General features: G+C 36.8%; 2 protein-coding genes across 3 annotated transcripts in view; one reads left to right on the top strand and one right to left on the bottom strand.

The window, feature by feature from the left end:
• Window positions 1-4,223: 4,223 nt before the first annotated feature.
• On the bottom strand, window positions 4,224-8,699 carry LOC134754288 (uncharacterized). Its single transcript, XM_063690514.1, has 3 exons — window positions 8,382-8,699; window positions 6,943-7,668; window positions 4,224-4,919 (listed from the first exon to the last, which is right to left on the bottom strand). Exons 1-3 carry the CDS (start codon window positions 8,593-8,595, stop codon window positions 4,231-4,233), a joined length of 1,629 nt encoding a protein of 542 aa, XP_063546584.1. The 5' UTR covers window positions 8,596-8,699; the 3' UTR covers window positions 4,224-4,230.
• Window positions 8,700-10,054: 1,355 nt separating this feature from the next.
• LOC134754406 (OCIA domain-containing protein 1) overlaps window positions 10,055-14,745 on the top strand; it is a 56,686-nt gene continuing 51,995 nt past the window's right edge. The window contains exons 1-2 of one of the 2 annotated variants that reach the window (XM_063690721.1): window positions 10,055-10,297; window positions 10,411-10,537. In XM_063690721.1, coding sequence (XP_063546791.1) covers window positions 10,181-10,297; window positions 10,411-10,537 — 244 coding nt within the window. In that variant the 5' untranslated portion in view covers window positions 10,055-10,180. Of the gene's footprint in view, window positions 10,298-10,409; window positions 10,538-14,745 lie in introns of those variants that run through there. The other variant, XM_063690723.1, reaches the window with a different exon arrangement.

Genomic DNA, 14,745 nt, shown 5'->3' with positions numbered 1-14,745 from the left:
GACGTCACAGCAACTACCCCCACCACTTTCGCGCTTGTCATCTCATATATTTGTATTGTATTTGTATAAGGATATCATACTGAATATACAGATACCAAATATACCCATGTCTGAGACGAACTGAGCGATAAAAACTTTAAAAAAAAGGAAAACCGACTTCAAAAAGGATAAAATAAAATAATATTATTCCTTTTCTATGCGCTAGCAACTGATACGCTTGAAATTGGTGCCAAGACAAATTTTTAAAGCATCAACACCGTCAAATCGAATGCAGGCATTAGGCATACATATACATATCACTTATTGGCTTGGCACCGACTTCAAACGTATCAGATGCTAGCGCATAGAAAAGGAACAATATTATTTTATTATCCTTTTTGAAGTCGGTTTTCCTTTTTTTCTAAGTTTTTTTTTTCTACTTTTTAGTTCAAATTTTTTCATGTCCACTTTGTCAAATGGCACTATTTAATAGTTAATGCTTAGTTTATTGATGAAAATACAAAAATCGCTGTATGTATGCTTATAATATTTCAGGAGTTCCCTCAATCCCTCATGGAATCCATCATCAGACTAATACTCGCCCTCAACCAAAATGACAACTGAGACCATAAAACTCGAGGCAGGGGTAATAAAGCTCGGCGGTCGTAGTGATGGCAATGTGTCGATTTCGAAGTGTTTTAAACGTCGATGTAATTCTATTTTATTTTAGTTTCACTGTAATTGCCCAATTATTTAATGATTTTTGTCTGTGTAAATATTATAAGTTAGTAAATAGTAGCGTAGTTAACCTTTTTATACTTCAGTTTTACACTTCTATACCTTAAATAAGGAAATTGTATAGATTATTTATTTGAAATATTATGCACATGTTTTGAATTATAATGTTACACCGTATTTTCACTTTTATTATAATAATATTGAATTCATGCACAAGAAAATGTACCTATTCACTCACTCAACTTTATCGACAATATCGACATTCCTTTATGTGTGTTTACTACCTGCACTAATGGTCTCCGCTCGCTCTTTGCAATACAATGGGAAACTGATAACGCGAGCTCAAGGGTTTTATTGCCCTAGTCGTCATTTTGGTTGAGGGCGAGTATAGTCTGTGGGCTTAGTAAACTTAACGAAGAGGACAAATCGCTAAAGCGAACTATGCATCGTTAAAGAGTTCCGTTCTGGTCTTCATCAGCAGTTCCACTTTTCAAATGACACTTTTTAATTGTATATGCTTATAAAATAAAACTATGAAAACGGATTATATCGCGTATATTGAATTTATAATACATCCCGACTTTACAGCGTTCGTGGTCAAAGGGTGACTGAGGAAAAACTACAAAGTGCAATAATACCCACATACTAAAAATAATGAACCAACATCTATATATATAAACGTAAAAGTCCTGACTGACTGACTGACTGACTCACTTAAATCAACGCCCAGCCCAAACCGTTGGACCTAGAGAGCTGAATTTTTCACAGTGGGTAGATTTTATAACGTTAGTATCCACTAAGAAGGGGTTTTTCAAAATTCATGTGAAATGGGGGTTCAAAGTTTGTTTGGGGTTCAAGTTTTATTTTAAGCTATGAATTCGAACCTTGGGTAAAAGATATATTATTTAAAAAAAAGAACACTTCTTTCAGCGTTTTTGAAAATTCATCCCCTAAGGTGGTGAAAAAGGGGTTGAAAGTTTGTATGGAGATCAAAAATTTTATCAAATGCGGGACTTAAAACGTTGTACATAGGCATATTATTAGAATACAGGAATAGTTATTTGTTATACAAGGGTGCAAAGTTGTATTTTACCCGCGAGTGTATCAACACACGAGAAGTAAAATACATTTGCACCCGTGTGTAAACACGAAACTTTTCCCCTCACTATAGCGAGGAAAGTGCAACATCCACAGGCGTTAGATCATCTTCATCACTGGAATCACTTATTTTTTACGATATTATAAAAGAAAACACTGGAAATTCTGATTTTTACATGAGTCGGTGAGAAGTGTTTATATAAGTAAAAATTTTGTTGACAATGTTGACATTTCTGTTCTGACGTATGAAATGTCAACGATGCGTTTTTAAATTGCATCGACTCAACTTGTGCGTTCAGAATTATATTTAACATCATTATAAAAAATCTAACCTTTCTTATGGAATTTTAAGGTTTATGACTTAAAATGATTAAATAAAGCTAAATTTGGTATTTTTATTAGATTCTCAAACCATTTATTTAATAATAATTAATATCGAACGAACCATTATTATGAGCGTTTAACGTTTTATTATCTCTCAAGCTACTTAAACACGCTCCATCCAAGGTCAAATTACTTTCCCCACTAGTGGATAAAATGCGTTTTTCCCCGCTTGTTTTAAAGGATAAAAGACGGCTTTCCGAGCTAGTGAGGGGAAAATGAATTTTTTGCCAAAAACTTATTATATTTCTATCCGATTTATTAAAGAGAAAATATGTTTAATAATTTAAAAAAAAAACCGGCTTCAATGGGGGATGCCGCTGAAAGTTCACTTATTGTTGATGGTGCACTCTTAGATTCCAGACAATGAAATGAAAAAGACAGCATCTTTTGCCTAATAATGTAGAAAAGGAGGTAAAACCACCCACTTTTCTAGTAGCATTTCGTTTCTGTAAGGGTCGCAGTTCTAACCTAACCTAACCTACTTTTCTGATAGCAATTCGTTTCTGTAAGGGTCACAGCTCTAACCTAACCTACTTTTCTGATAGCAATTCTGTTCTGTGAGAATCGCAGTTCAAAACCCAACCACCCACCTAAGCCACTTTTCTAGTAGCATTTCCGGGTCCGGATCAGAGTCCGGGTCCGTGTCCGGCTGTCCGGGTCCAAGTTTGGGCCAGAGTTCGGTCCGGGTCCGGGTCCGAGTTGGGGTCCATGTTCAGACCCGGGTCCGGGTCCGAGTCCGGGTCCAAGTTTAGGTCTGGGTCCATAAGGAAGAGAACAAATCGCCCAACGTGAACTATGTGTCATTGAAGAGTTCCATTCTGATCATTATCAGCAGTTTCCATTTCATCAAATGTCACTTTTTTAAATGTAAATGCTGGATTTGTTGATAAAAAAACAAAAATCACTATATGTATGCCTTTCACATTTGAGGAGTTCCCTTGATTCCTCATGGATCCGATCATCAGAACTCGAGCTTGACAAAAATGTTTCTTGAAAACCTAACTTGCTTAACAAACATAACGAAGAGGACAAATCGCCAAACGTGAACTATGCGTCATTGAAGAGTTCCGTTCTGATCATCATCAGCAGTTCCACTTCATCAAATGTCACTTTTTAAAATGGAAGTGCTGGATTTGTTTATAAAAATACAAAAATTACTATATGTATGCCTTTCACATTTGAGGAGTTCCCTCGATTCCCTATGGATCCCATCATCAGAACTCGAGCTTGACAAAAATGTTTCTTGAAAACCTAACTTGCTTAAGAGTCCTTATTCCTACAAACGAGCGTATTTTGCAAAATGCCTCCTATTTCATTCAACATTACGACGTAACTATTAGTATTTATTCAAAAACTGTTAACGTTCTTAAATAATCATTTCCTAAACTGGCGGCTGAAATAGTAAAAGTTTTCATTTTCTCTTTTTAAACCTAAAATAAATGAGTTTTCTTGGGAGTATTTTTCAAAATTTGCAGGGAGAAGTGTCGTTTCGGTTGCCAATTTTGCAGTAAACAAGAATCATTTGGTACATGAATTATTACAATTCAATTCACCATATCTTGTACGAGGGGCTGAAATAATTGAGAATCAAGGATTCATTTAAAAAGATTGATAAAATACCTTCCGAGTTTTCTTCATTTTTTCGGTGAAAACAGGGTCGCATAATAATTTTTTATCGCAAATTGTACTTATATTTTGCCCTCAAAATAATATTATAGCAAACTTTAACTTTATGTGAACCCATAAAAAAATCATAACTATAGGACCTATTTTGCCGTAAATTTAAATATTTTTAAAAGACGTATAAATCACGCTGCACGGATGCTGCATGCCATACCCTCCTACTTCTCAGTGGTAGTGGGAAAAACATGGGGGTAGTCAAGTCAAAAATACGTAGATTTTTATAAAGTTTATGTGAAAATAGTCGTGAAAATTTTTATCTACTCGCCGTCGATTCCGATTTGATTTCTAGTTCTGCACACAACCATAAAAACAAGAATCAAGAAAAAAAATAACTTATAACAGGGTGAATCAGAATAAACAGAATGCTGAATACGCAATCAATGTACAACCTATGGGCCGCAGCAAATATATATATGAGCTGTGCGTGTGCATCCAAACCGCACCGCTCTCATCCAAGAGCGCAATGTCGACGTAGTCGCACACGGTATCGTCCCAGTTCTCCATCAGCTCGCTTATATTTCTCGCGTTCGCAACTAACTTGTTCCTCATGAAACGCTTCACTCTTGCAATGCGCTCAGGAGAGTCTTCTGCGATATCTCTCGCTCGCAACCACGGTTCCTGTGTAACGGGCGGCGGCTCTACCATCACTACCGTTTGCAACCTCTCAGTTACCTGAAGTAACACCGGGGGCTTATCCTTCAACATTTCATCCATGACACTGTCTCTCCTTTGGGCTTTTTTCATAATAGAGAGTTGTGACAATTCAGCTATAGATAACTGCTTTGACATGTTGACAAACGCCGTGATATTTGCGAGTACATCTTTAGAAAGCGGAGCGAGAGGTTCATCGATACCGGTTATTGGTGGGGAAGGAGTGGTCGTGTTAGCAGTGGTGTTAGCAGCCGAAGCGTCGCTGGGTTGCGCGTTGGTCAAGATCTCTGCGTATTGTTCCACTTCTTGCGGAGGTGTGTTGTAGAAGCGGCGTCGGAAGCCGTCCTGGAACGACCAGCGCCGCGGTGCGCCTGCGCCCGTCCTCGCTGAGCACACACAAGCCGACCGTTAGGGCATTCCGTTTTCCAAATCAGTATAATGATTAACGCGACTAACCCGATTTTATAATTAAAATGTTAAAAGTGTAAGTAATAAAATTATAATGTATTTACTGCAAACTTAAGTTTTTATAATAACTTTATATTTGGTTAATACCGTGAAACTTATAGATTAATTTGTTCTCCTCAAGAGACATCTATTCTTTTAAACTTGATTCCTGACTAACTAAATAAAACCAAATAAGCGATTATTTGAATCTACCTTATTCAAAGCTCTTTAAATTTGTACTCGTATATCCGTATTTATGTACCTAATGTATAAATGCATGAAGCATTCTATCATACCTGTTGTTAATTTATGGATATATATATAACTAACTATATACATATGTATTGTTAGGTTAAGTAGGCTCCAATACATACTAAAACTGTTTGCTTCTTGATGCCAATAGGCTCAAATGATGCTCTACAATACATTTATACTCTTATTGTGCACCTCAAGAAGAAAATAATACAAAAAATCAGCAACGCAAGTAGAGGTAAACAACAGGCGGTCTTATCACTAAAAAGCCATTTCTTCCAGACAACCTTACGGTCTATTTAGTTACCTAATCATTCCTCGATCATCAAATTAACATTATTCGCGGATCCCCAAACTGGATCCCTTCACCAGAGATTGACGATAAAGATTGGGTAATGGTTTTTAGAATACCCTCGACCTGCCGCGTTTATCCACCTAGTTATACTATTAGTTATACGACAAAAAATGGACAAAGAAAATCCAAATAGTTATACTGTGCAGTATAACTAAATTTAGTTATATTCGTAAATAAACAATCAGCTAATAATATTTATGGGTATTTTAAGCCTTTACACATTTTTATTCAAATTAAAAATATTTACATTAAGACATACATCAATTGATACAGAATTTAGATACAGTCTAATAGATATATTACGAATAAGTACTATTGCAATGGTTCTAGAAAAGAATTTGGATTGAGTTGATTTTCCTTTCGTTCACGTTTGATGTAAAAACAAGAATTTTCAGTGTAAACTCAACCTATCTAGGCTTTTAATTCATAAATTGTTAAAAATGGAATATGTCATTTAAAAACCGGCCAAGTGCGAGTCGGACTCGCGTTCCAAGGTTTCCGTACATTACACAATTTAAACAATGTATTTTTTTATGTGAAACGTGAGTGAAATGTCTTTAAAAACCCGTAGGGGTCGGATCAAAAACTAAGTAATTAAGTCCGACTCACGCTTGACTACACATTTCTTATAGGTTTTCCTGTAATCTATAGGTAAAGATCTATTTAGTGTATTTTTTTTTAAACTTTAGACCCAGTAGTTTCGGAGATAAAGGGGGGGAATGGTCATTTTTTGCCTATTTTCTTGAATAACTTAGAAGCTGTTTATCCTAAATTATCTAAAAAATATATGTGAGATCCTCACAATGAGCTCTTTCATATGATATGTAACACGATATAGTTTGAAAAACTTTTTTTTTTATTTGCTCATTTACCCCCTAAAAGTGGCCCCTATGTATAAAATTTATTTGTTTACGTTACATGTCCGTCTTTAGGTCACAACTTTACATATATGTACCAAATTTCAACTTAATTGGTCCAGTAGTTTCGGAGAAAATAGGCTGTGACAGACGGACAGACAGACAGACAGACGCACGAGTGTTCTGACTATAAGTGTTCCGTTTTTTCCTTTTGAGGTACGGAACCCTAAAAATCACATTGGGCAGGACGAGGATACATCTATTTTGGCAGGTTGAATTAACGGGAAGGGCTGGGAAGGGACAAAGTACTTACTTAAAATCTGTTTTTATATCCCAAAAAATAAAATGTTTTTACTCAGTATTACTAACCAATTAATATGGTTGTGTATTAAGATAATACATCGATTGAGCTTATTGAGTAGACAATTAGGCAATTTAATTGTCATTTTAATTCTGTCTCGAATATAAAAACAGTCTAGGTACAAAATATGAGCTTACCTGTTGTGCTTCGGGTAGGGAGGTTTTTAATTTTTTCGATCCTGCTCATATCGTTGTAGTCTACATATTCAGGGTTTTTCTTTTTAGACTTTGGCATGGGCGCCTTGTGCCTGCTAGACAATGGCGTTTCCGAATCGTCGTTGTCTTCTCCTACAATTTTATAACTGGGCGGTCGGCTTCTTTCTGTGAACCTGACATCATCTGGTTCAATGTTCGGTGTGTTTTGCAACAATTCCGTATCAGTGTATAATGGGTCATCAAGTTTTTTTGCATCTTTACCCTGCCTACCCTCACTCTGGTCATCATAATCGGAGGCTCTCAACGCTGCAGATTTGGGATACCAAGATTTTCGTCGAACCTTTTGCCGTATGTCCCTACGGACAAATTTATTTTTTTCGTTGTCGGAGCCTGGATCCTTCTCTTCCTCATGGTGATCTAAAGGAGCTTCATTGTCTTTATCATCCGAATCCGAAGCTCTTTGATGGATGTTTTTAACGTTACGGCCAATTTTTGCTCTGCGATCAACAGATTCATTCGCTTCTATTTTATTGGTATTTCTCGGCCTTTTGTTACCTTTTTTATTTTTTGGAATGATTTCTTCAGATTTAAAATTATAATCCGCATCGACATCGTCTATTGCTATAGTCGTAGGCGCTTTTCTTATGTTATTATTATGAGGTATTTGATACAAATCTTCATCCTGAAGAATTTTCGGATTCCTTTTATCTGCAACCAAATGAGATCGACATGAAGATAACACGCGCGGTTTAGGTATTAGCAGTCCCTTGAATGAAATATTGAAACAGGCCGTATATTTGAGCTATAATTGTGTTTGGTCCCTTCTATTCCCATCGGACTTTTGTTTTTCGTTCTTACTATTTAGTAATTTAGGAATATTTATTCGAAAGGGTTTTTTGCTGTTTTATGGTCTTCGTAGAGAATAAGCCCTTTTGAAAAGACACTGCTCAATTGTTATAAATCATAAGCATACGCAAAGATAGATATAAGTATATCATATAACTCCGTAATAGATGGATACAGTCTAAGGAAAAAACGTGCCTCGAAAATCAACTAAATTTGATTCTCGATCGTTTTCGTTTCGTTTGTTATTCATAATTTTAACGCATATCAGTGAAAGACCATGGGTCAAATCATATAAAAATAATTAAAGCAAATAAAAAAATCATTTTCCATATTTAAATACATTTTAACGTATTTTTATAAATCTTCATTTTTGTTTTAAACTATAGATGGCAGTGAATTTACAGTGGTTACAAAATTTACTATGACAGTACCGCTCTATCTTATTATATCCTCTTTGCCATAAATATACCTACCTACAAATGCATTAAATAGTAGTTGACCTACTTACTTATTTATTCATATTTATTTATACTTATATGCAAATTATAAGGTACTGTTTATAGTGAGGATTTTACCATTAGATTCTTGATCATAAGTATTGTAATCTATGGGCGCTGCAAGGTCTGAGCGGTCGCGATAGTCGTCAGCGGGTCCTCGATGGTCGGCGCGGGCGTCGTAGAGGGTGTCGTACTGGGGCATGCGGGCGGCCGAGTAGTCGGCGTAGCGCGCCGGGCGGCCGGCGTCGGCGCACAGCGCGCTCGCCAGCGCCAGCAGCAGCCAACGCGCCATCACATCGACGCCCTCCAAACTTAGCTGCAAAAACTATAAAAAAATTCAATGTGACTTTAAATTTGACACTGTAACTGTGGAGACATTCATCTAAGACAGAATTATATTTCAGCTACAAGCATGTTCTCTGACCGGCCATGATTGATTAGACAAATTTCAAAGAGGTCATATACTAACTACTTAAAATATATAGAGACCGTATAATGAGTGACTATTATATTCTTTGGTATAATCACAGAATAAGTAATAGAGTAATGCCGGCTACATACTCTTACGTAACGATATATCACAGCGATTAATCTGTGCAAACCGATTTCGTGTGTCATCTCACATTTTTGTTTCTTTCTCAAATTTAAATATTATATGTTAAACACGTCTAACATCGTAACCTTAAGGGGCCCACTGACTATCAGTCCGCCGAACGATATCGGCCTGTCCGTTGTTCGGAACTGTCAAATTTTTGTTCTAACTGACAGGCCGATATCGTCCGGCGGACTGATAGTCAGTGGGCCCCTTTAGGCTGCGGCCACAGATGAACATATCAAAAGTCCCCGGCCGTAACCCTGGTGCTGGGGGGGAGAGGGGGGTTTGAAGGTTCCATTTTTCGGTTTTTCGATTATATCTCGGAAACTATGCGTCTGAGCGACTTGGCCACTTATACTACAAAATGAAAAGAGATTTAATATACCATAAATGAATTCAGCACCCCTGATTTATACGAAAACGATCCCAAACCCGGCCTAGCAGCTTCACTGATGTAGATAATCAAGATAAAAATGAGAGCCGTAAATAAACCTTTAAGAGCGGATATCTCAAAAACTATACAAGATATCGAAAAACTTGACTGAATAAAACTTGTAACAAATTAAATCTCTTTTAATTTTTTACAAGTGGCCAAGTCGCTCAGACGCATAGTTTCCGAGATATAATCGAAAATCCGAAAAAGGGAACCTTCAAACTCCCCTTTCCCCCCCAGCACCAGGGTTATGGCCGGGGACTTTTGATATGTTCACCTCCTAACCAGTCCAAACAAAGCTATGAAGTCAAAAATTGGGTTCCAAGCATTTCCATTACCTTTTTTTGGGCATTTATTTCCTGGCCTAATTGTCATTTGACCAAAAAATTTAAGTTCCGATTTTACGCTTTTCCGAAAATATTTATTCCCGAATTCTTAAATTCCGAAAAATCATTGTCCGATCGAAAATAAAATAATTCGGTATTCAGAAATTCGGTCTTTTGTAAGGTCGGAAAAATGAAATTCAAATGAAGACTCACGTTTTAGATAACAGTTGTTGTACAAATCACTTTTCAAGTGTATTTGGTAATAAATACTCATTGTGCGTTTAATTAAAATAATCAAAATTCAGGCCTATAACACACTAAAAATATATAAAGTTTGACGCTTATATGGTTTTCCATATGTCACATCAGTATACAATGCCATTTTAAAAAATCTAGTTAAATAGTATCTAATTCATTCGCTACCTAAAACATGGCATAATTAACGAATAATCATAAATTCTAAAATTGATAAGAATCAACCATAATTTTGAATTTTAATTTAACTAAAAATGATATTTTCGTAATGAGTGACAAAAATGAACAAAATGATCCTAGCAAGAGAGGAAGGGTGGAATGTGATAACATAAAATCGGCTTTGGAAGGCTGCACTCCACCCGTGAAGAACATAACACATCCGTTGGTAAGGCTTTGATTTATATAGTTATAATATAAAACACGTTGGTCGTGAGCTCATATCTCCAAAAGACTATCCAAAGGACGTAGGTACCGATTGTATCGTTGCCTTGATTTCAGAGGTACTACGAATTCACTCGCGATGAAATCAAAGCTCTAGAAGAATGCGATAAAGAGAGCTTTTATCGTCGCTGCCTTCCTTTCAGCACACTTTTTGCCACAGCTACTTACGCTGCAGTCAAATATGGTGAGTTTGTTTACTTAGCATTGTTAGCGGATTCAAGAATGTTGCAAAATCTACCTACTCGTTATTGGATATTTCGATCATTCAGGATAGCTTTAACTGTTATATTCAGACAAAAAATCTGTTAAATCAAAGTAAACGTGAAAAGGCTTATTTAATATATAATAAGTACATATGTAAAGTATGTAGTTTCGGGCCTATAGTCCGTAGCAAAAAAAAGGAATTGGAAAAGTAAAAAGCACTACTGTCCGCGCGCCAATTCCGTGCATTCGGAGGTCGCGGAAGTGGGAGGGTGTGCGCCGCGCCCGTAACGTCAAAATGATACCACTCGGTCATGACGCCCAACATTCCTAACATTCCTCATCCGTGCACGGAATTCGCGCGCGGACAGTACTTAGTTCACAGAAACAGACTTTACACATGCCTAACAGCTACACTTTAACGTACGGTGGCCCGTTTCTTAAAAGCTTATAACATGTAATACAAGTGGAAGTCCCTTTCTAACAAAAGCTGTCAAAAAGTGACATCCGCTTGTATTACAAGTACAAGTTGCAAGCTTTTGAGAAACGGGCCCCAGGCGTCTAATTATTGTAAATGGTATGGTATATTAAAGCAGAGAAATAGTACGTAAATATATAGGCCATTTTATTTAAAGTACATTCCTACACTAACTTTTATTTTTCAAATTTGGGAATTTTCATGTTATTTCGTTTTCAGAATCACGAGCTCTTTACTAATAGGAGAAAAAGTGTCGTTTGTATGACGATAACGGAATGAAAGGAACAAAAAATGTATGGAAGCCTTGGGACCCTTTTTTGAAAGAGCTCGTTATTCTGAGCAGGGATGTTGCGGATGCCGAGTTTTTGACATCCGCGGATGCGCATGCGGATGTCAAGATTAGATACATAAAAAACGTCAAATATTACATTTTAGTAATTTTTATTTAAAATAAAGAAATTTAGTATTTGAACAACAATATAGGTGCGTTATATTTATATTTAATAAACAGTAACTATAGGCCGACTTTTCTGGATCTAGACGATTTTACATAATTAAATTGTAAAACGGGACTTAATCGCGTATTTAACGACGACTACGCGACGATAGACTAGACGATTTCGTTATAGGTAAAATAACTACAGTGGATTTCATTTATTACGACCTTGGTCGTAGCGACTAGCGACCATTCGGCTATAGCGACGTAAAATCCAAGTCCCATGAATGTTCATGTGGATATAGCGACTTCGGGTGTAGCACGTAGCACCGAATTCGGGTCTAGCGACGGTTTTAATGAACCATTTGTAAAAAAGTTCTTAGATATTCCATGCAGATATTGGGACCGGAGTCGGTGGTCAAAGGACAAAGAGCTTTACTTTTTTATCTTTTGTTTACATCGACAGATGGTTAGCAACTGTGGTAACTTTTTGTTTATATATAGAGACTAGGTAGGGGAGGGGTATAGCGTGAACACTCGTTCGAAACGTACTCACGTTTCGGATTTAAATATGTATTTATCTCTTTACCGTTGCCTATAACGACTTCCGGATATAAAGACGATGCGGATGTTGAAAATAATGCAGAAGTTCCGCGGTTGCGGATGCGGGTGCGGGTGCGAATCGAATATACGCAACATCCCTGATTCTGAAAATTTCCAAATAAAAAGAAAGATAAGTGTACCTAAAACTTGAAATAAAATGCCCCTTATGAGAACAATCTCTACGGCAGAAATAAAAATATAAGAAAGATTTTATAGCTTTCTGTATGCGAGCGAGTGACTTCAATATTAAAAGCGAATTTCTTTGCATTGTTTTCCTGTTTCCTTACCTACTTCATATTTGATGTCACCATGAACCATCAACATCCGTCTCGTGTATGAATCGCATTTGAAAAACTCAGCCATTAGGCCAGGAAATGAATTCCCAATAAAAGTTATAGAGGGAAATGCTTGGAACACAATTTTTAACTTCGTAGCTTTGTTTGGACTAGTTATGAGGTGAACATATCAAGTCCCCGGCCGTGACCCTGGTGCTGGAGGGGAGAGTGGGGTTTAAAGGTTCCAATTTTCGGTTTTTCGATTATATCCCGGAAACTATGCATCTGAGCGACATGGCTACTTATACAAAATGAAAAGTGATTTAATTTGTTACAAGTTTTAATAAGTCAAGTTTTTCGATATCTTGTATAGTTTTTAAGATATCCGCTCTTGAAGGTTTATTTAGGGCTCTCATTTTTATCTATATTGTCTAGGCCGGATTTGGTATCGTTTTCGTATAAATCGGGGGTGCTGAATTCATTTATGGTATCAACATTGGCACCTTTCCGAAGTAAAAACATAAACTTTAAACAAATAACTTATTTTTTTAACTCCTCTTCACGCTTAAACCGCTAAACCGATTTAGGTGAAATTTGGTAAATAGATGTTTTAAGTCCCGAAACAGGATAAAATTAGTATAAAATTAGTGTCAAACTTAAATTAGTATTAGCAGATTAAAAATATTATACAAATATTAATAACTACCTAAAATCTAAAAAAATCTACATACAATTTCATGAACAATACCTTATATATTTTAATATATAAAAAAAAACACACACACACAAATACAAAACAAAACACAAAGCAGTAAGCAACAGTCAGTCAAAAATCCCACCCCGCGTCATCCCCGGCGCAAAGGTGCCCAAAACGCTCGCTGCATTACCACGCTGAACCGCAATGGATAACCTCTGCACCAAGAATGACCCGGAGCGGGGATCCAGGCAGGGACCGGCCCGCTATCCCTTATCGGGGTTTTATAAGGGTATTGCATAAGGCTTAACTCACCATACCCTTTGCCAGACGAAACCCTTTGTTTTGGTTTTAAAACCCCTTATATAAAGCTACCACATTTCAGTAATCGGTAGCCCAAATACCCTTACAAAACCCTTATCATCCGCTCACCAACACCTTGCATATTGCTTATAAGGGTTAGCCTTATAAAGGGCTTCCCTTTTAGCATATAAGCGTGTTAATTTAAGTCGTCTACCTTGTTCATAAAGCACACATTACTTCGAATCCGAGCGATCGTCGGCGGCGACGGCGGCGTTCTTTGACTAGACACGTATTTTCTTTCCTTTTCATACACTACCGTAGATATATATTAATCCTGTTTCTTTCACGCAAAGGGAAACCTTTATAAAAAGCGCTTAAAGATAAGGGTAACCCTTATTAAGAGCTAGCCTTATTTTTGGTTAGCTCTTCGGTAAGGGTTAGTCAAAGGTAAGGGTATGAATGGGCTTGCAGTTCAATAGGGAAAGTCTTTCAATGTGTTAGCCGTGTTTAAGTGTCGCCCATTGAAAGGGTTTTATCGCGGAAAGGGTTGTCCGGTCCCTGGATCCAGGCCCTTATTCCGCAAACGGTTCCCAACCCATTCCCATTCGGTTCCCATTAAAAATTACAATTAAACATCACAAAATTCGCGTATATCATAGAAGGCATTATTAATTAACCATTTCTTTAATTCTTTGTAGAATGAATTATTATTTTCTATATTTTGAATGTCACTCGGAATGGCATTGTAAATTTTCGGACTGATTACGTAGTTGGTTTTGGTAGACTTGGTGAGTCTGCATTTGGTCGTAGCTAATTTTCCTCTTTGCCTGTCTCTCAAACATCGCAGATCACTTATCAGGCCTTAATGGAAAATTGCTGATGTTATTCCTTACGAATTTTACAATATTAAATATGTATTGTGACGGAATCGTTATTATACATATATGTTTGAGAATAGTGAGCCGGGAGGGGCGCGAGCTATTATACGTACCGCCCGCTTCTGGAGTACGAACGCGCGGCACCAGTCGGCGGCAAGTCCCCACAACTCGAGACTATAGTTTAGTCACAGTATTACAATTATTCTTATTCCCTACAGTAGCGCAACGCCTTTGATGTCGCGCGATGCGGCCGCCAGTGTAGGTACTAACGCTGTAACATGCAAATATGCTAGGGTTATCACAAAATGGGAAATAAAAGTATTGTGATTATTACTATTCTGGTGTAATTATTTATTCATATGGACATTCAAAATAATTAATTCATCGACTTAAAACAGCAAAGAAAATATTAACCGATTTTATTTAAATAAATGGCTTAGGTATATGAATAAATAAAGGTCACATATTATGAATATAATATTAATCGTAGAAACCAAAGAGAACAAGTAATAAATTGCCTTGTT

The sequence above is a fragment of the Cydia strobilella genome, chromosome Z (assembly GCF_947568885.1).
Source record: "Cydia strobilella chromosome Z, ilCydStro3.1, whole genome shotgun sequence".
Lineage (NCBI taxonomy): Eukaryota > Metazoa > Arthropoda > Insecta > Lepidoptera > Tortricidae > Cydia > Cydia strobilella.
The sequence above is the reverse complement of the archived record's forward strand: the minus strand, read 5'-3'. Positions and strand labels throughout refer to the sequence as shown.

Bases quoted from the DNA above. Each gene is read 5' to 3' on its own strand.
- LOC134754288 (XM_063690514.1), bottom strand. From the start codon at position 8,595: ATGGCGCGTTGGCTGCTGCTGGCGCTGGCGAGCGCGCTGTGCGCCGAC. The intron at 7,669-8,381 runs GTAAAATCCTCA...ATTTGGTTGCAG, and splicing joins TTATGATCAAGAATCTAATG to ATAAAAGGAATCCGAAAATT. The intron at 4,920-6,942 runs GTAAGCTCATAT...GTGTGTGCTCAG, and splicing joins CCCTACCCGAAGCACAACAG to CGAGGACGGGCGCAGGCGCA.